The following is a 20693-nucleotide window of genomic DNA, read 5'->3' as shown; positions in this document are numbered from 1 at the left end:
CCCGCTCCGCCCCCGGGCCCCCTCACCCCGACAGCCCCACTCCCCCTCAGCCCAGCAGCCCCGCCCCCGGGCCCCCCCCCTCCCCCCGACAGCCCCCCCCAGCCTCCGGGCCCCCCCGATAGCCCCCCCCGCTCCGCCCCCGGGCCCCCTCACCCCGACAGCCCCACTCCCCCTCAGCCCAGCAGCCCCGCCCCCGGGCCCCCCTCCTCCCCCCGACAGCCCCCCCCAGCCTCCGGGCCCCCCCGACAGCCCCCCCCGCTCCGCCCCCGGGCCCCCTCACCCCGACAGCCCCCCCCTCCGCCCCTGGGCCCCCTCAGCCCAGCAGCCCCCCCCGCTCCCGCTCCACGCCCCCGGCCCGGCCCGGCCCGGCTCCCGCCAACCCGCCTGCGGCGCGCGGCGCTGCCCCCCGGAAGCCGCCCGACCAACGGGCCCCGCCCACTCGACTCCCAGGCTGCCTGGCGGGCGCGTGACGTCCTGCGGCGCGTGACGTCGGACGTACGCCGCTGCCGGCCCGGGAGGCGGAAGCGGAAGTTCGTTCGGCGGCGGCTCGGGCTCGGTCTCGCGGCTGCAGGGGCCGGTCGCTCCTCGAGGGACTCCGGAAGTGCGGACCGCAGTGGGAACTGTGGCGAGAGACCCGCCCGGGCCGGGGCTTCCCTGACTGGAGCGGGGAGGCGAGACCGTCACCTCGGGGCCCCTCCCCCTAGGGACCCGCCCGGCTCGGGCCCCGCCGCGCCCCTCCCCCCCCCCCCCCGGAGGAACCCCCCGGGGACCAGCTCGGACCCGGCTGCTCCCCTCCCCCCCCTCCCCCAGTAGGGAGCCTGCCGGCTGCTGAGCGCTTCCCCCACCTGCAGCCCCCCCCCCCCCCCAGGCGCTCGCTTGGGCCCCTGGGTGCCCACCCTGCTTCCAGAGAGCGCTTGCCGCGGTCCCCTCTTCCGAAGCGGCGCTGTGCCCGCCCGGCACCCCACCTGGGGGGCTGAGATTTCCTCACCGAGCGTGGCCCCCGCCTGCGGGTTGTCCTGACTGGCGTCGGCGCCCTGCTGAGGGCCCCCTAGCGCAGCACCGTCCACGGCAGGTTGCCCTGAGCTAGTTTGTGCCCCTTGGTAGTGGATCCGTCGCCAGGAGAGGACTCGGGCATGTACACCCCAGGTGGCTCTGGGTTGCCTGGAGGGCGCAGGCGGAGAGGCCAGAGTGGAGGTGCCCTGCCAAAGCAGCCAGAGAGGAGCCTGGCCTCTGCGCTGCCCGGCGCCCTGTCTATCACGGCCCTGTGCACTGCGCTGGCCGAGCCTGCCTGGCTGCGGATTCATGGGGGGACCTGTTCCCGTCAGGAGCTGGGTGTAGCTGATGTACTTGGCTACGTTGATCCAGAATTGCTTAGAGGTGAGAATGGGTTATTTTCGGTTCCTCCTGGGATCAGCGGTGGGGGAGTATGTGGTTGGGAATGGCCTGGGTCCAGTAAGCAGGAGCAAGCATTAGTGCCATATGCTGTACGTTTAAAGGGCTTGTAAATCCCCGTGCTGTTTCTATTGCATATTTGTACAGTGATGGCTGACATGGCTTTCTCAAATCATCCTTATTATGACTGACTTCATTTCCTGTCTGCTCTGCACGAAGAGCTGAACAGCTTGAGGCTTGCTTTCAGACTTTGCTCTTGAGGCAGAATTCTGCATGTTGATCTGGGTGGCAGGTGTCTCAGCTCTGAGATTCTGTTCTCCGCAGAATTGCCTGTGGCATCAGTGGCAGTTCATGCACGTAGAGGGAGAGGTGGTTTTAAACTCTGTGCTGGGCAGAAGCTCTATGTTGGCCTATAGCCAGTTGTTGGGTGAGCAGCAAGATGTTTGCATGCACCTTAACTGGGAACTACAGGCTGTTATTTTGATAAGACGTCCTACTTCACCCCACGTTTTTAGTGACTCTCGTTCAATGTGTTCCATCAGAAATTAGACTGAGCTCTTTGGAACAGAGCCAGGATTTCATTCATGGTTCCTTTGGAAGTCATTAGGAATTTTGCCATTGACTTAATAGGGTCCGGATTCTATATTTTAGTCTATATAGGTATTCAGAAAAGAGATGACTAAGGGGGGATATGATAGAGGTCTATAAAATCATGACTGGCATAGAGACAGTGAATAGGGAAGTGTTATTTACCCCTTCCCATACCACAAGAACTATGGGTCACCCAATGACATTAATAGGCAGCAGGCTTAAAACAAACAAAAGGGAGTATTTCTTCACACAACTCCCAGTCAACCTGTGGAACTCGTTGCCATGGGATGTTGTGAGGGTTAAAATATAACTAAATTCAAAAAAAGAATTAAATAAGTTCATGGCAAATAGGTCCATCAATGGCTATTAGCCAAGATGGTCAGGGACACAACCCATGCTCCAGTTGTCCCTAGACCTCAAACTGCTAGAAGCTGGAACTGGATGACAGGAGGTGGGTTATTCAGAATTGCCCTGTTCTGTTCACTTCCTCAGACACATCTGGTACTGGCAACTGTCAGAGACAGGATACTGGGCTGTTGTTCTGGACTCAGTATAGCCGTTCTCCTGTTCTTCTGCCACAATCATCACCCTAGTACCTGAGTGCCTTCCAGTAGTGCATTAAGCAACATGACTGACACCTGTCACATACTGTTCCTGGGGGAGAAGCATGTGCAGTAGTTTCTAGGGCTTTTAAATTTACATGTTGGTCTGTTTCAGAGTAACAGCCGTGTTAGTCTGTATTCGCAAAAAGAAAAGGAGTACTTGTGGCACCTTAGAGACTAACCAATTTATTTGAGCATGAGCTTTCGTGAGCTACAGCTCACTTCCTAGAAGGGAAGTAAAAGAAATGCATCAAGGTGCATTGGAGATTGGAAATGCTTGGAGAGGAAGGTGGGGAGGTTTGTGATGGTCTTTAGTTCCTGGGGGAGTTCATTCCACAGGATTTCAACCCATGTCTTTGCGGATTTCTTTACAGTGTCTGACGTGCTTCTGGTAGCTGTGTAAAGAACATCATTGGAAATTTGCACTGGGTTTAAGGACAACACATGATATGACTTAAATTTTATAAAAACTAATTCCTTGTTCAGTTTCATAGAATCATAGAATATCAGGGTTGGAAGGGACCTCAGGAGGTCATCTAGTCCAACCCCCTGCTCAAAAGCAGGACCCATCCCCAATTAAATCATCCCAGCGAGGGCTTTGTCAAGCCTGACCTTAAAAACTTCTAAGGAAGGAGATTCCATTCATTCTTTATTAGCGAAAATAGAGGTGGTGAAAAATGGGGGAGAAAAATTGGCAAAAAACTTCAAACTAAAAAAAAAATGACTTTCATTCCATGTTTTTAAAAGGAACAATTTTTTCACATTTAATTTTTTTTTCATGAACATTTGTGTATTTTATTTGCAACAAAATTGGGTTTTTGGGTTTCTGTCTCTCCCCTCATTTCGCCCCTTTTCATGGTTACCCAAGGAGGCTGTGAATTCCTGTCACTGGAGAATTTTAAAAACAGGTTACTCAAACACCTCCCAGAGGCAGTCTAGGTGTATTTAATATAGTCCCAGCAGGGGAGGTGGGGCTAGATGACCTGTTGAGGTCCCTTCCAGCCATTCTAAAACATTCAGCTTCATAAATGTGGATCCACATTATCAACTTTTTAATGTTGTTTGAACCCTCTGCTGAGGGTTCTGAATTTCTACAAAGTGTTTGCCCCAGTGGGTTTGTAAAGGGTCACCATGGGTCAGTTCAGTATTGTTACTGCCTACCTCATAGCTACTTAATCGTCTGTGTGAAATTAATCAATGCTTCTCTAACTAGATCCTAGTGGATAAGTGTCTGTAGCACAAATGTATCCCTTGTTGTCAGTCTTAGCTGAGAGACCAAGGTCAGAATGGTCCATGGAGTCCCTTTAAGACTAGATTTAAACACTTTGATGTTGAAAGTTTGCCTTGTCTCTCTGTGTTAGGCATCTGCTTTGGAGATAAATAGAGGTCTTCATTTTCAGGTCTGTGCGTTCATCATCTTTCACTAGCACAAATTCCTTTTAAATAAAAATTAGTCTGAAAAGTACCACTTCATATCCTTGTCCATATCACATCCTTAGGATCAGCTTTGTTCTTGGCACTGGCTGGGGAAGTGGAAGGAGATGTTCTTGAAAAGGCAAGAAATACAGAAACTTTGGTATAGTTGATTTTTTCCTTTAATTTCCTGTTTTAATCAAGTTACTGTCAGATGTGGTTGAGAAGTTGTTGTTCATATTCATGTGTGATTGTGTCATGTTTAGACCTAAATCTCTTTCCTCTATCATATATCCGTTACGTCTTGCTGCTTGTTTCTGCAGATTGTTTCAAAGAGATTAAATTCCAGACAACAGGTTAGAGCAACCCCTTTACCTCAGGATATTAAGTCACTTGGAGTCTTTGACTCCAGTATTTTGCCTGTTCCTCATTTTAAAGACTAGTATCCCATGTGTGAGGGTCCGTCATGAGGTGCTATCTATCTATCTATAGTGGTTAATTTTGGAGTTGAGGCTGATCCAGCCAACCCCAAAATCCAGATCCTAATGTTGTTGCTGAGGGCTTGCTTACATGGTGTGTTAGTGAGCACCAGTGGGGTGTGACTTCTGGTCCTCACCAGCGTGTCGTTTACTAACTGGCTCATGTGGACCCTGCTGGCGCGCACTGACAGTTCCCTAGTGCGCATTAACGTTACTGTTTGAAATAGGACTACATTAACACACAATAGGGAATTTTTAGGCACATCAGCAGGATCCACATGGGCCAGCTAGTGCTTGACACACGCTGGCGCAAATTAGAATTCACACCCCACTGGTGCGTGCTACCACACTGTGTAAATAAGCCCTTAGGACTCGCCACTAGCCAGTTAGCTCTTGAGAGGCAGCACCAATGTGAGAAGGTTACTCTGACAAGCTGGCCAGCAAGTGCAGGCTTCCAAATATGGCTTTGCTCTTTCCTCGCGGACCCTCCTCTCAGTGTAGTGATCCAATGTTAGCTAGGCCATGACTGCAAATATGTTGCTAATAATGAAAAACTTGCTTTTTGAGATGCCTAAAGTGGGGGAGAACCTACATGTCTGTTGTAAAACCGTGTAATTAGTGCTAGGATTGACCTTCCTAACCGAGAAACTGGAGCTGCCGTTGCCTGGTATGTGTCATTCTTTTGGATAGAAGAACCATAAAGTGTGCTACTCAGATCTCTGAGCATTTAAAGGGGTGAGTTTTATTCAGGTACAGCTCTGCTTTCATTGCTTAACAATGACTTCTCCCTCCCTCTTGGAATCTTATTAAGGAGGGTTATTTGGTTCAATGTTGAGGTTCACCTTTAAAGCGTTCATCCGTGACTTATTTAATAGCCACTTTTTCCTTTGTATAAACTCACTCTTCCTGCTCCACTAGCAGTCGTATGGATAGCGCCCCTGTAGTTGGGAGGACAGCTGACCTTCTGAGCTCTGGGCTTTGCTTCATGACCAGCTGCTAGGGAATTCAAAAGTGCAATGACTTCCTCACTCTATCAAAGGCTGACATCAGCTCTGTAAGACTCACAATTCCAGCGGGCCCAAGTGGCAAATGCTTTGAGGTTGCTTTGACTCCTATGTGATAACACAGCACCTGCTGCCGTTTGTTTGGCCACTGTGCTAATTCAAGTGATCAGTTTTTAAAATCACAGCTTTAAAATCCTCCTGGCCTAGATGACATCACTTCATAAAGCCCTGGCCTGCTTCTCGGCAGGGAGGAGGTGTTCTAGAAGTTCTGAAAGTGCTCCACAGTTACTAAGCTACAGTGTGAAAACCAGGCAGACCTTTTACAATGGGGGATTTCTACTGGGGGATTTAGGAGATTACTGTAAAACTGTACACAGGTGAGTTGTGGAAGCACAGAGATAACATCAAAGAAATTTGCTCATGGTGCATTTATTCCTGAGATCACAGGCACACGAACCCCATGGTGTCCAGCAACAGAGTGTTTTGTATTTGCTTTATGATGAGCTGAAGTGAAAAGTTAGATCAAACAAGGAAAGGAAGAGTATTGGGTTTCTGATTTTTAGCAGCTGCAGCTCTGTGTCCTGCATCTAATCCTTTATTTTTATTAGGGCTGTTGATTATTGCAGTTAACTCACGCGATGAACTGAGAAAAATTAATTGCGATTAAAAAAATTAATCGTGATTCATCGCAGTTTTAATCGCACTGTTAAACAATAGTATACCAATTGAAATGTATTAAATATTTTGGATGTTCTGCATTTTCATATATATTATATTCTGTGTTGCAATAAAAATCAAACTGTATATTATTTTTGCACTGTATTTTGCACAAATATTTGCACTGTAAAAATGAAAAACAAAAGATGGTATTTTTCAATTCACCTCATACAAGTACTGTAGTGCAGTCTCTTTGTGTTGAAGGTGCAACTTAGAAATGTCAGGTTTTTTTGTTACATAACTGCACTCAAAAACGAAACAATGTAAAACTTCAGAGCCTAAAAGTCCTAATGTGTGGCACTTTTGTAGCCAGCATTGCAAGGTATTTACATGATAGATATGCTAAACATTCGTATGCCCCTTCATGCTTCAGCCACCATTTCGGAGGACATGCTTCCATGCTGATGACACTTGTTAAAAAAAAATGTGTTAATTAAATTTGTGACTGAACTCCTTGAAGGTGGAATTGTGTCCTCCCTGCTCTGTTTTACCCGCATTCTGCCATATATTTCATGTTATGGCAGTTTCAGATGATGACCCAGCAAATGTCTATTTTAAGAACACTTTCACTGCAGATTTCACAAAATGCAGAGAAGGTACTAATGTGAGATTTCTAAAGATATCTACAGCACTCGACCCATGGTTTAAGAATCTGAAGTGCCTTCCAAAATCTGAGAGGGATGAGATGTGTAGCATGCTTTCAGAAGTCTTAAAAGAACAACACTCCAATGCGGAAACTACAGAACCCAAACCACCAAAAAAGAAAATCAACCTTCTGCTGGTGGCATCTGACTCAGATAACGAAAATGAACATGCGTCGGTCCGCTCTGCTTTGGATTGTTATCGAGCAGAACCCGTCATCAGCATGGACACATCCCCTGGAATGGTGATTGAAGCATGAAGGGACATAAGAATCTTTAGCACCTCTGGCAGGTAAATATCTTGCGACGCCGGCTGCAACAATGCCATGAGAATGCCTGTTCTCACTTTCAAGTGACATTGCAAACAAGAAGCAAGCAGCATTATCTCCTGCAAAGGTAAACTTGTTTGTCTGAGTGATTAACTGAACAAGAAGTAGGACTGAGTGGACTTTGTTTTATTTTTGAATACAGGTTTTTTTGTACATAATTGTACATTTGTAAGTTCAAATTTCACGATAAACAGATTGCACTACATTACTTGTATTAGTTGAATTTTCCTGTCATCATAAAATAAATATAAAGTGTGCACTGTACACTTTGCATTCTGTGTTGTAATTGAAATCAATATACAAATAATCAATATATTTGAAAATGTAGAAAACACTGTACACTTTCTATATTTTCCACTGAATGCATCCGATGAAGTGAGCTGTAGCTCACGAAAGCTTATGCTCAAATAAATTTGTTAGTCTCTAAGGTGCCATAAGTACTCCTTTTCTTTTGCGAATACTGAGTAACACAAAGATTTCAGAGTAGCAGCCGTATTCTTTGTATTCTGTGTTGTAATTGAAATCAATATATTTGAAAATGTAGAAAACATCCAAAAATATTTAAATGAATGGTACTGTATTATTATTTAACAGTGTGATTAATCACAATTAATTTTTTTAATCTCTTGACAGCCCTAGTTTTTATGTTTGAATCCTGCTGCTACAAACATCTGCGTTGATAAAATTCTCAAGCTGTTAAAATGCTAATCAAATCATGCTGCCCGAGCTTTTCTCAGCTCTATCATTCTTGCCCTTTGGGACCCATCTTTACCTCACTCCTGTCATATTTATTCCACGTGCACGATATATTGTAAGCTACATGCATTATTATCTACAGTCGAACTTCAGAGTTATGAACACCAGAGTTACGAACTGACTGGTCAATCACCCACCTCTCTTGGAATCAGAAGTATGCAATCAGGCAGCGGCAGAGATAAAAATAAAAAAGCAAATACTGTACAATACAGTACTGTGTTAAACATAAACTACTAAAAAAAAAAAGGAAGTTTTAAAAATGATTTGATAAGGTAAGGAAACTGTTCCTGTGCTTGTTGCATTTACATTAAGATGGTTAAAAGTAGCATTTTTCTTCAGCATAGTCAAGTTTCAAAGCTGTATTAAGTCAATGTTCATTTGTAAACTTTTGAAAGAACCACCAACATGTTTTGTTCAGTTATGAACAGCTTCCATTCCCACGGTGTTTGTATCGCTGTGGTTTTACTGTATATGCTTGTGTTGTTCGTAACAAACTCTGCCCCTTGTGGGGTAATTTCCATCCTAGGATCTCAGTGATTTTGGGATGATTGGCATGATTCCCATTGTGCAGATGTGGAAACTAAAGCACAGTGAGACCAAGTGACATAGCAGTACTGGGAATAGAACCCAGGGACTCCAGTTCCCTTCTCTAACTCGTAGACACGCAGTGTTGAATTTCACTTTTAACCTCACTGCTGGAAAAAACAGGCCCAGCACATGGTCTTATCAGCCACTCCAAGGCCCAGCAAACTCGTACCAGCATTGGGCTAGTTAGCGCATTGCTTTTAGCTGCCTCTCTGGTCACAGGCTTACAGCAGTGTTGCAAAATATATAGAAAACTTTAGCTGCCTCAGCCAGACTCTTTGTTAGACAGAAGGAAAAAGGAGAGGGCTAGCAAAGAGAAGAACTAAGGCAGGGAAAGAAAGGGACACATGGAGGGGAGTGGGAGAAGAGAAAGTCTTTCATCTAACACCCCCCAGCGCCCCACCCGGGCCAAGTTTCTTTTTGAGGACCTTAAAAGGGGAGTGATAAGCAGAATACATTATTAGTTTGTCCACCTGTTAGACCTAGTTTCTGACACCAATTCTGATTCACTGATTTCTGGTTCCACATTTTCTTGTTTACCAAGCATGATTTTAACATAGCCTTTAAGTTATATCAGTAGGCCGTTTTGTTTGGACAAATTTAGTCTTTCTGTCTTGGCTTTTGCACTTTTTCCCATTGGCGTTTGTTTCTCAACTTTTTCTCACTTCTTACAGTTGAGCTCACAGTTAGGGTAAATGTTTAGACCCAAGTTTTATAATAGGCCGTTGGAGAATTTACCCTGGTTAAGGTGATGTGACCGAGGTCTGCGGATGATAATATTGTGCTCAATTTGGGTACGTACTTGTTGAATATGTTTTTATGCAGCTTTATGTTGCCAAGATGGAAGTAATATAAAACAGAAGTGACTTGCCTGTCGAGTGTCTAGTCAGCTGTGAAAGTTCTTGAAAATATTTTCAACATGAAAGAGACTAGACTAAAATAACTCCTGTGCAAAACCTCTCATAGATCTGAACTTTTGCTAGCTGCGTGGGGCTCTGTGCTGTAAACAGCACCACTAACCTAGGAGGGAGGCTCCCCTGCTAAGGGGAAGTGAACAACTGAGGGGAAGTCGAGCATCCCACCAAAAGGCATCGGAAGCAGCTTGTGACTCTCAGTTCCAAGGCTGTGATTAGAGCCAGGAGCCTGGGGGGCCTGGGTTCTAACACAGGCTGTGCCAGTGACTCACCGTGTGACCTTAGGCAGTCACATCCCTTGTGCCTCCCTCAGCCCTCAATAACGATAATACAGGGTAACACACACACAACTGTGGAAAAGCAGCTGCGGTATGTGCACTGATCTTTCTAAGGCAAATCATACAAACAGTGCCTGAAGAAAGAGAACCTTGGTTCTAACCGACCTGTACTTAGTGCAGGATAAAATAATCTACATAAAGTCTTCGCAATACTGCTAGATTTGTATGTACAATGTAGGCTGATGTTACCCAATATCTGAAGTTGACACTACCACTGTACCAAGGAGGTGAGAAATCCCACAATGGTCATTCCATATTAAATTGCCTCCCTTCTGCTTCATACAATACCACAGTTAGATCCACGTGAGTGACCCCTTCCATCCACAAAGAGCACCATTTGGTCTCAGTTGCTGGACCGCTGCTGTAATCATGCCCTTGTTAGCTGAGAGTCACAAGCTTTGCTGATGCCTTCTGACAGGATGTTTAAGTTCATCTCAAGTGTTCGCTTCCCCTCTGCAGGTGACTCTCCTCCTAGTTTGATGGAGGTGGTGGTGTTTACAGGGGGTGCATGTGGGAATCCAGTTCCATGATCTGGGCCGCCTTCTTTGTAGTCTTTCGCATAAGCCACATTAACACACCCCTGCCATGCTTTCCAACCTGACGTGGCAGTCCAATAACGTCAGAGGGGGAGAGGAACTGAGTGAGTTGAGCAAGGGAGAAGAAATGAAGATTTGCAGTTGACATTTGGAAATGAGATAGAGAGTAGTACGGGGGAGAACTCCAGGAGGGCGGATCCAGATTGCTGCTGCATGAGCCTGCAGCTCATGTAAAGTGGAAAGATCATGGTCCGGGATGGAGAGGAAGCTGGTGCTAGATGAAAGAAGAGAGGATGGAGGGAGAAAGAAAGAAAGAGAATATTCATGAGTTAGTTTGGAACAAGTCTCTGGAGGATTTAAAAATGTATGGATTGTGTAACTGGGTCAAGTTTTTGTGGCACAGTGCATAGGAAACGCCCTCCCCGCCCCCATCCATTTCATTGTCTGCATCATTAAAACCTTCCACACCAGGTTGCACTGTTTCAGCCAGTTGACTTTTCCACATACCCAACTACCTGTTAGATTTAAATTTTTGATTAAAGCTAATATTAAAATTATATAATACACAAGTTGAGAAAAGAATGCCTGTACATCTGGATATAGGGCTTAGACTATCCACAAACACAAAGTTTGTTTAAAAAATCATAAGATACATAGAGTACATAATCAGCATTAACCCAAATTTAGGTGAATAAATTTAAGAATATAGTTTAGATTTTAGCATCCAAGTATTCGGATACATCGATCATGAAAACTTATGCAGAGAGTTGGTTGTGGAAAGCACATATCAATGAGTGAAGATTGTCCCTCAGTAATTGAGAATTTAGGGTAGGCTGTCCATTTCGAGGTGTCACGCAGCTCTGTTAGCAGCATGGTGAACACCATTGCTGCAGGCAATATATAAAAATTAATGTCAGTTTTCAGACTGCTAACATGTGGTTCACGTGATGCTTATGCAGTGTTAAATGACTGAAACCGTTTCACTTTGCTGGGGATGCTAGAAGAAGAGGGTTCATTGTCCTCAACAAACAGGCGTAATTGCATCCAGCCTCTTATGTAAGCTGTTCTGTGTGTTGCGCTTATCAACATCTCTTAGCCAAAATATAAAATAAGCCACAGTGATCGTTCTCTGCTACAATTAATGCTGCTGGACTAAAGGAGCTAACCCCCTCATCCCATCAAACCTTAATTGGCCTTCTCCTTGTCAGCCTCAGGGGCTGAGAATTGGCACCACCCTGGAGATGGAACTGCCCTATGCCATCACCACTCCAGGTTGCGTATGGTGGTGGGTGGGTTTGGGGGAACTTGCCCAGTGCTTTCCAGGCTGTACCTAATCTGTGAACAAAAAGGGAATTTCTTTCTTGTGGGCTGCTAAATCAGCAAATTTCAGCATCCTAAAACTCTCACGAAGGCAAACTTGCCAACACAAGTGATCATAGATCATTACTGGAATAGTTAAGAGCAAACCAGAGTTAACCCTTGAAGGAATGGCCACCTCTGGGCTGCAAGGTGATCTCCATTTCTACAGTACTAACTTATTCGTCTAGACACAATGTTAGGTGTAAAAAGAAAAGGAGTACTTGTGGCACCTTAGAGACTAACCAATTTATTTGAGCATAAGCTTTTGTGAGCTACAGCTCACTTCATCGGATGCATTCAGTGGAAAATACAATGAGGAGATTTATAGACACACAGAACATGAAAAAATGGGAGTTATCATACACACTGTAATGTATGTATGTTGCACTCTCCTTACTGTGTGTATGACAACTCCCATTTTTTCATGTTCTATGTGTCTATAAATCTCCTCACTGTATTTTCCACTGAATGCATCCGATGAAGTGAGCTGTAGCTCACGAAAGCTTATGCTCAAATAAATTGGTTAGTCTCTAAGGTGCCACAAGCACTCCTTTTCTTTTTGCGAATACAGACTAACATGGCTGCTACTCTGAAACCAATGTTAGGTGTGTTACCAGGATGCTTTATTACTAACTCAGTTTAATTTGCAGACTGTTTCCTGAGTCAGTTTCATCAGCGTAATAACTTCCAGTGAAATATTTGACTGATCTGGTTGATAGTTGCAGTGTATACACTTTGGAATATTAAGGTGAATGCAACTGGCAATGTCCTGGTTTGTGCCTGTATCTCTTCTGTTTTGTTAGTGCCTTTCACTAGCTTTGGAAAAACATTGTACAGAATTGCAAATTATGGGGTGATAAGCACCTCTTGAGAGGCACTGAGCACCCACACCTCGGACTGAAGTCAATAGGAGTTGAGGGTTCACAGCACCTTGTGATTGGCCCCTAAATTTATGTATAGATCTCTGTCGCCATTGTGCTCTTGTGGGAATAACTTTGGGCTGGATGATTGGGCAGAGGCAGAAGACGTCTGAACTGATATTTCTGATCTGGTATGACGGGCAGGCTCTGTTCCCGTGTTTGATAACTGATCAGTCATTCCTGCTTTGGTTGAGGGACAGAAGTATGGTGTCTGGATAAAGTGTGAATATTTCAGTAGAAATGTGCTCTGCAGAGCTCCAAGTGAAGATGCCCCCAATAAAGGCCTGGTAGCTGAAGGCTGATGCCTGTGCAGTCCCCTGCATGGATTCTGAGGCATGTGGAAGGTTAAATGATTCGGTTCTGAGAAGCCCATCTCAGTGTTTGAATGAGCTGAGCAGCTCAAAATCCATTATGACAGTGAGATTTTGAGGTTTGACACTTTGTATTCTCTCTTTCTCAGACTACTGCATGAATCCACAGACGGTCTTGTTGCTCCGGGTCATCGCTGCTTTCTGTTTCCTTGGAATAATCTGCAGCCTTTCAGCTTTCCTGCTGGATGTTTTTGGACCCAAGCATCCTGCGCTGAAGATCACTCGGCGCTATGCTTTTGCTCACATTCTCACAGGTAACTGCCAGGGCATTTGCACCTCAGTGAGGCTGGTTATGTGAGGTAGCATACGAGCACGGAAGTTAGCACCATCAACTGCAGCATGAGAAAGCTGAGCTGATATCTTACCTTGGGCCCTTGTACACCCTCAGCCAACTATACCTCAGAGTATAGCAAACAGGATATAGTGTTGCTATCCAAAGGGGTTTTCCTTGCCTTCCTTGTGACCCTGATCCCTGCTGGGTCTGCGTTCTCAAAGGCACATGAGCTCTGCAGCTATCTTCCCCTCTGCTATCAGCACAGAGCATTAGAGTCCTAGAGGTGTCAGTCTGTGCTCTTGGCTGCAGGACTCTTGCTCCATGTTGTGCAGCTGCAGCTTAAAAAGCGGGGGTTAAATCTGTGAGAAATAGAGGCCTAGGATGAAGTTTATATTTACTCTGTTAATGGGGATGAGCTGGTATGTTTCATTTTCAGAGTGATCCCTTAGCACAGAGTGAACCAAGATAACCATGGGTCCCCTTCCCCCCAAGTCAGGGGAAGAATTGCCATTGATCTTCGTAGCAGCAGGGTTGTACGCCCCCACCTGCTGTGTCACACAGGTGCCAGCTGCCCGCTCTGCACTGTGACCAGGGTTGTTCTAAATCAGCCCTGGAGATGTGCCAAAGGTGTGGTGCAAAGTTGCGTAACTTGCGTGAACCTTCAACTTCCCTTCCTGCCTGCTGGCTCCCATGTGCCCCCTTCCCCGGTTTGTGAAAGATGAATTTAGAGATTGAACACTCTGGCCCTGACTCCCAGGCATGGTCAGCTCCTCCTTAAAGCCCACATTGCCCATGATTTCTCCCAGCCTGTTTTGGCTTTCATGGCATGTGTCCGTTTTCCCACTTCTAGTTAACGAACCCTCCCACCGTGCTATGCAGGTTATAGAAGTCAGGCTGGGGTTCGTGTGCATTACTGTGCAGAGACATCGGGCCAGCCCTGAAAACCTGGCCTTTCTGTTTGCTTTGTGGTGGTCTCCCAGGGGGCTTCCTGTGCAGTCTCGTTGATTTTTGCCTAACAAATAGAGTAATTTGCTTCCTCCTTGTCACTTACTACTTTCTCTCTCTCGCATATCCTCCATGGCTGCTGGTCTCAGTTTTGCAATGTGCCACTGTGATTGGATTCTGTTACTGGGCCTCGGAGCTGATTCTTGCACAGCAACAGCAGCACAAAAAGTACCATGGGTCTCAGGTCTACGTCACCTTTGCGGTCAGCTTTTACCTGGTGGCGGGAGCCGGCGGAGCCTCCATCCTCGCTACCGCTGCCAACCTGCTGCGCCACTACCCAACCGAGGAGGAGGAGCAGGCACTGGAGATGCTGTCCGAGATGGAGGAGAATGAACCTTACCCCGCAGAGTACGAAGTGATCAACCAGTTCCAGCCGCCTCCTGCTTATACGCCATAATGCTGCCAGCGAGCCATAGCGGGTGGCAGCTAGGCTTTCTCCCAGCCCCCCAAAACTAACTGCCCACCTCTTTTTGGGAATGCACCTCCCTTGCCCATGGAGGCCACTCAACGGTGCCTCACTTCCCAGGCACCTTGCTCACTCTTATGCTCTTCTACCCACAAGGGAGAGGACTTGCTTTAGAGAGTCAAATGACCAGCGGTTTCTTCCTACAGAGCCCCCAAACCCTCTTGTTTTAAGGACTTTGTTTTGTGATTTTTATCTCCCACTCCCATGGACTGTACGTACCTGGCAGTGCTGAAATAGTACCTGACCAGGGTGATTTCAGCAGCTCTCAACTTCCTGTGTAATCTCAGAGACTCGTACTGTGCTGCCCCAATACTCCCACTCACCCATGTACTCACCAGCATGGTGCAGGAATGCATAGCTGTGCAGGAGATCACACCTGTCTGTGACATGCATGTGCATACCTGGGGGCAAGGGGGTGTGGTTGGGGGCAGGGTGGTTCCATAATCTTGCATTGTGATATTCAAGATCTCATTCACACTGGCCCGTATGCCTACACAGAGGTGAAAGTCACACAGGTACACACACCTGTATTAGAGGTGAATTCTACAGTCTTCTGCTCTTATCCATGCAAGCTCAGTCAAGCCTCTGTAGAGGTGTAACTTAGTGATAAGCACACCTGGAGAGGTGTGCTCCATAGGAGCACCATGGCACCTATATATAGGTGAAACTCCCGCCACTATGAACTAGTGTCTAGAGGAGAAATTCCTTTATATCGATAGCATACTTGTTGAAAGGTCTAGCAAATCTGCCACCGCTGCTTTTTCCACTTCTACACTCTGATCCATGCTATTTACACAAGCATTTTGCACTTTACTCGAGCTCACAGCCCCCCCCCCCCCCCGACTTCTGGGGAACTGTGGAACTTGCTAGGACTAGCTGCTGTATACCGCTACCATTAAGTGGCCCTCCGATAAGTTTGCAAATGTTAGGCCAGAGCTGGGTGAAAGATGGAGCCTCCCTTTTAAAAAAAGCTGTGCTAATTTCAACTGTGGTATAAAGGGAGCTGACAGTACCTGTTCAGGTCCAGCGCCCGTGGCTACCACAGCACAGTCAGCAGGTGGATCTATGACAGCTTTTAGTCTGGTGTTAAAAAAGAGAACAATCTGCTGTACGGTGACAACTACTGAAACCCTGTTCCATGGTCTCCACAAGATAGACAGCTGGCTAGAGATTGTATGCAAAGTCTGTCTTCACGCTGACCTGCTCTGGTTTTAAGGCATTTTGTCCCCTTTTCTTTTAATCTAGATATTTTTCTCTCCTTTTTGCCCTTTACAAAGACCATTCTCCCAGCTGAAGAGGATAGGCTGTGACCAACCAGCACTCTTCGTCTAACAGCTCCAGGAAGCACTCTAGAACTACTCCTGGTGCTTTATTTCCACAAGGAGCACTGGACTGGGCTCCCTTCTCCCTGCACATGTAGCAGTGCAGCGTGCTGGTACCAGGCCTGCCGAGAAGGAGCCAGTAACACGCATCCATATATGTGCACTGTGCCAGCCATCGTCACAATTGTAGGGACAGCATATAACACTGAAAGATATTGAAGGGGAAACAGTTAAACGGTCACTTCTCCTTGGAGGGGATTGTTTTTAAAGAGGTTTTAGAAAGTGGCCTGCATGTCACTGAAATGCTGAGCTGAGTTCTGTGTGGGGTTTGGTCATGTTCTTCAAATGGAATAATGAGGCTCGGGAAGGAAGGTCATGTCCCCCGAGTGCTGGCTTGGAGCTGATGATGCGGTGGTTTGTCTGAGTCACTTTGGTACAGGCCTACTGCAGCTTGGAACTCTTACGCAGTTCCGAATGGATCCCCTCTCCTTCTCTTTGAATGTATATCTGCTATTGAAGTGTTACCAGCAATGTTGTTGAGCTCATTCCTTTCCCTCCCATATTTGCAACAGTGTTGGCAGTACAAAAGAGGAGATTGCCAATGTAATCCAACATCCAGACCTCAGATGCAAACCTGGAGTCTTATCCTAGGAGAAAGTAAGACATTCCACCCCCGGCACCCCCTCCTTAGGGGAAAGCCACCATAGCTCGTAAATTGACTCTGGAGAGTTAAGGCATCTTCTCCACTGAAAGGCTTGGAGCAGAGAGGGGAACAAATAGATAAGGTGTCTGATAAAGGACTTTTAGAGTTTAGAAGGAACTCAGGTGGCAAAGAGGCTGCCAGTGGTAATGGTAATGGGGTCTTCTCCAGCAGGCAACCAAATGTCTCAGCTTTGCTTTTCCCTTCCACTTCAATGGAATGGTCAGCTTAATGCCAGCTGTTATACATGCAGCCAAAGGGTGTATTAGTGAGGCCCCTAGACTGTATCCTGATGGCTGATATGATCTTGCCATTACTTGGCATCCCTGTTCTTGCTCTGATATTGAATTACAGTCCATTTATATAGTGGACTCCACAGTGAGCTCTGTGTCTGGTTTGGGTGGGAAATGTTCTGGGTTTCCCCCTACTGCTGTGAGAGAGGGAGAGTGTGTGTTGGACTAAAAACATCCTATGCATAAAAAATTGTATTTCTGTAAAAATACTTTAATTATCCCCAACTAATAATTGATCCTTGGAGCTTGAGGAAATCTACCTGAAATCTGGGGAAAACCTTATTCCTAGCCACTCCATGCAGCTTTCTTTTCCTCCTCAAGGCCTAGGGAGGGAAAGCAGAACTGGCAACATATCCATGTGCCAAAGGGACTTTGAGCCACTTTAGGAACGGTGACTGCCTCTGCTCACCTGGTTTCTGCCGCTGGGACTCCACAACCGGTTTACAGATGATCCATGTATTCAGTCTGTGAGATCCCTTTCACACCATTAATGTCATCCACAAGGCACTGGTGGCTTATGTAAATTCAGCTCTATGTTCTGATTTTTTTCTAGAGAAAATAAAAAGGATGTAACTAGTCTCCCCTGGGAGTCCTTACTCTTTATTTCACACAAGATTATTTGTCACAGTGCTGAGGAACAAGAGAAAGAAGGGGTTACTCTGGTAGTAGTTGGCACTTGTCATTTGTAAGATCAGTTTAACAAGCCTCTTGACTCCTCTGTGACACAAGAAACCTCTCCATTTCAGAGAAGGGAAATGATGAAAGAGAAGTTAGGTGACTTTCCCAAAATAACAGATGCAGAGCTGGAGCTAAAACTTGGGCATTCTTTGCTGCTAGTCCTGTGCTATAATCTGCAAGTGGTTGTTGCTTTATATTCCATTGCTGGGCCCAATCATGCTAAAATAAGGCTGATTGACTCTCATGCTTCAGGCTGTAAGCCTGCCAGGGCTCAGAAAGGGCTTTTCACTCCATGTCCAGTATTGTATGACTGGCTGAGAGCTTTACGCTGGGGGGTTTCGGTAGAATGAAGCATCAAGGAGAGCCAACTGCTGGAGTCTTGATTCAACACAACATAGATCAGTCACAGGTTTTGCTGTGGCATTGTGGATGAACATGGCTCTAGAACAGGGGTTCTCAAACTTCATTGCACCGCAACCCCCTTCTGACAATGAAAATTACTACACGACCCCGGGAGGGAGGACTGAAGCCTGAGTCCCAACATGTAGGACTGAAACCCTCTGGCCTCGGGTGAAGAGGCTCGGGCTTCAGCCCCGGGCCCCAGCAAGTCTAAGCCAGCTTTGGCGACCCCATTAAAATGGGGTTGTGACCCACTTTGGGGTCCCGACCCAAAGTTTTAGAATCGCTGCTCTAGAAGAGAAGGAAGCTGTTTGTTCATCCTGGCTATCTGTACATTGAATACTAGTGCTGTTTGAGTTTGATCCTGCTCTCAGGGTGCACCTTTAGTGTGAGGGGACTATCAGGTGCTTAAGGAGTGCAGGGCCTTATGTTTGCTGGGAGCTGTTATACACAATGGATTGAATCTATCCCTTGGGCTGAGTAGAACACGGTCATAGCTGTGGGTACTATTAGATTTTAAATTTTATTAAAGCTAATGTTAAAATTATGTAATACACAGGTTGAGAAAAAAGTGTCTGTACATCTGGGTATAGTGCTTAGATTATCCACAAATACAAAGTTTGTTTTTAAAAGTCATATGATACATAGAATGCACAATCAGTAATAACCCAAATTTAGGTGAATAAATTTAAGAATACAGTTTAGGCATTAGCATCCAAGTAGTCAGGTACGTCACTCATGAAAAGTTGTACAGAGATTTGGTTGTGGAAAGCAAAATCTATCAAGGAGTGGAGATTGTCCCTCAGTAGTTGAGAATTAGGGTAGGTTGTCCATTTAGAAAACACAATCCATGAGGAAAGTATTTGAGTTACTTTTCCCACTGTGCTTCTCATCGGCACTCTAGCTCATCCCTCCTGATATTGCCGATGTCTGATGATGTGTTCTGTGTAGATGTCCGTCGAACATCTGATGGCGTCCAACACTATGAGTTGCCACATCAGCTGAGCGTAGCGTTGATTAATTCCGCATTCTCTCAACACTCGTTCCTTACTGGGATCCAATGCGTCCAAATTGTCTGCACCTGGTAACCTGTAGCTCTCAAGGTTTCGGCCAGAGGGGCGTATTTCTCCACCTTATGAACTTAGGCATCATGGAAGGCCAGAGTCCTGTTCTCAAAAGACACTGATGTCCACCATGATGATCTTCCGGTCCTCGTTGGTGATGATGATGTCCGGTTGTAGTTGGCTGTCGGTTCCGGAGATGGTGGAGTTCACAGCAACCTTCCCTACGGGTGGTGGGATGACCAGGTGATCTTGGATGGCATTGTGTCGCAGCTGCCAGGCTCTGGAATGGGGCTTGCAGCTACACAGGACGTGGGGTAATGTCACTGGCTTAGCTGCACTTCCTACATCGCTTGTCCCAATTCTTATGGTGGACGGCGCTGTTCAGCGGAACACAGTTGAGCCAGGCCTTGTGGATGAACCTCCAGTCTGCAAATCGGATGAAGCTGCCCCCGGGGAGGAAGTGGTTGCTGGCATCCCACTTGCAAGTCATCTCTAATGCCTTGCCCTGGTCTGGCTTCCGTTTTAGGTTTTCCACATACTGGCAGTGGATGGCATCTTTCAGGGTCCTCTCCACTAACCTGCTACCTAAATGCTTGTCTTTCGCTGAAGAGCAGGAAACTACGTAAGAACGGCCATACTGGGTCAGACCAAAGGTCCATCTGGCATCCTGTCTTCTGACCATGGCCAATACCCGGTGCCCCAGAGGGAATGAACAGAACAGGAAATCATCAAGTGATCCATCCCCTGTCGCCAATTCCCAGCTTCTGGCAAACAGAGGCTAGGGATGCCATCCCAGCCCATCCTGGCTAATAGCCCTTGATGGACCTGTCCTCCATGAATTTATCTAGTTCTTTTTTGAACACTGTTATAGTCTTGGCCTTCATAACATCTTCTGGCAAGAAGTTCCACAGGTTGACTGTGCATTGTGTGAAAAAAATACTTCCTTTTGTTTTAAACCTGCTACCTATTAATTTCATTGGTGCCTCCTAGTCCTTGTGTTATGAGTAAATAACACTTCCTTATTTACTTTCTCCACACCAGTCATGATTTTATAGACCTCTATCATATCCGCCCTTAGTCGTCTCTTTTCCAAGCTGAAAAGTCCCAGTCTTATTAATCGCTCCTCATATGGAAGCCGTTCCATACCCATAATAATTTTTGTTGCCCTTTTCTGAACCTTTTTCCAATGCCACTATATCTTTTTTTGAAACGGAAGGGAAGGAGGAGTTCACCCTCCGTTTACTTTTACTCAAGAGATAATAAAACTCTGAGATGGTTTGAGGGGTGGGATTTTGGACTCCAAGTAGTTGTCCCATTTTTCATAATGGCTTAATTTTCAGATTGCACCTTTCAGTGCTGACATACACCCTGTCTTTGTGAATAGATCGCTCCACTTGCCGTTGCTATGCAGCCACTTCTGGGGTGGCGTAAGACCGCTATCTAATAGTGTGCCCCAAAACTATAGGCAGCTGGCTGCAGTGACTAAGACGGCTAGGAGACAAAGGGAATCCGTTTGTTGAGTTTGCCTACAGAGAAAGGCAGAAG

General features: G+C 46.2%; 1 protein-coding gene across 1 annotated transcript; it reads left to right on the top strand.

Moving 5' to 3' along the window:
- Positions 1-493: 493 nt before the first annotated feature.
- On the top strand, positions 494-17586 carry TMEM127 (transmembrane protein 127). Its single transcript, XM_073324851.1, has 3 exons — positions 494-1377; positions 13037-13201; positions 14316-17586. The coding sequence occupies exons 1-3, from the start codon at positions 1134-1136 to the stop codon at positions 14621-14623; spliced, it is 717 nt and encodes a 238-aa protein (XP_073180952.1). The 5' UTR covers positions 494-1133; the 3' UTR covers positions 14624-17586.
- Positions 17587-20693: the final 3107 nt, after the last annotated feature.

The sequence above is a fragment of the Lepidochelys kempii genome, chromosome 26 (assembly GCF_965140265.1).
Source record: "Lepidochelys kempii isolate rLepKem1 chromosome 26, rLepKem1.hap2, whole genome shotgun sequence".
In the NCBI taxonomy this organism is placed as follows: domain Eukaryota; kingdom Metazoa; phylum Chordata; order Testudines; family Cheloniidae; genus Lepidochelys; species Lepidochelys kempii.
Note: the sequence above shows the minus strand (reverse complement) of the source record. Positions and strands in the feature narration are given on the sequence as shown.

What these genes read in the sequence shown, in the direction of transcription:
- TMEM127 (XM_073324851.1), top strand. Translation starts at nt 1,134, where the DNA reads ATGTACACCCCAGGTGGCTCTGGGTTGCCTGGAGGGCGCAGGCGGAGA. An exon ending in TGATCCAGAATTGCTTAGAG is followed by an intron (nt 1,378 to 13,036) that starts GTGAGAATGGGT and finishes TCTCTTTCTCAG; the next exon opens with ACTACTGCATGAATCCACAG. An exon ending in TTTTGCTCACATTCTCACAG is followed by an intron (nt 13,202 to 14,315) that starts GTAACTGCCAGG and finishes TGCTGGTCTCAG; the next exon opens with TTTTGCAATGTGCCACTGTG.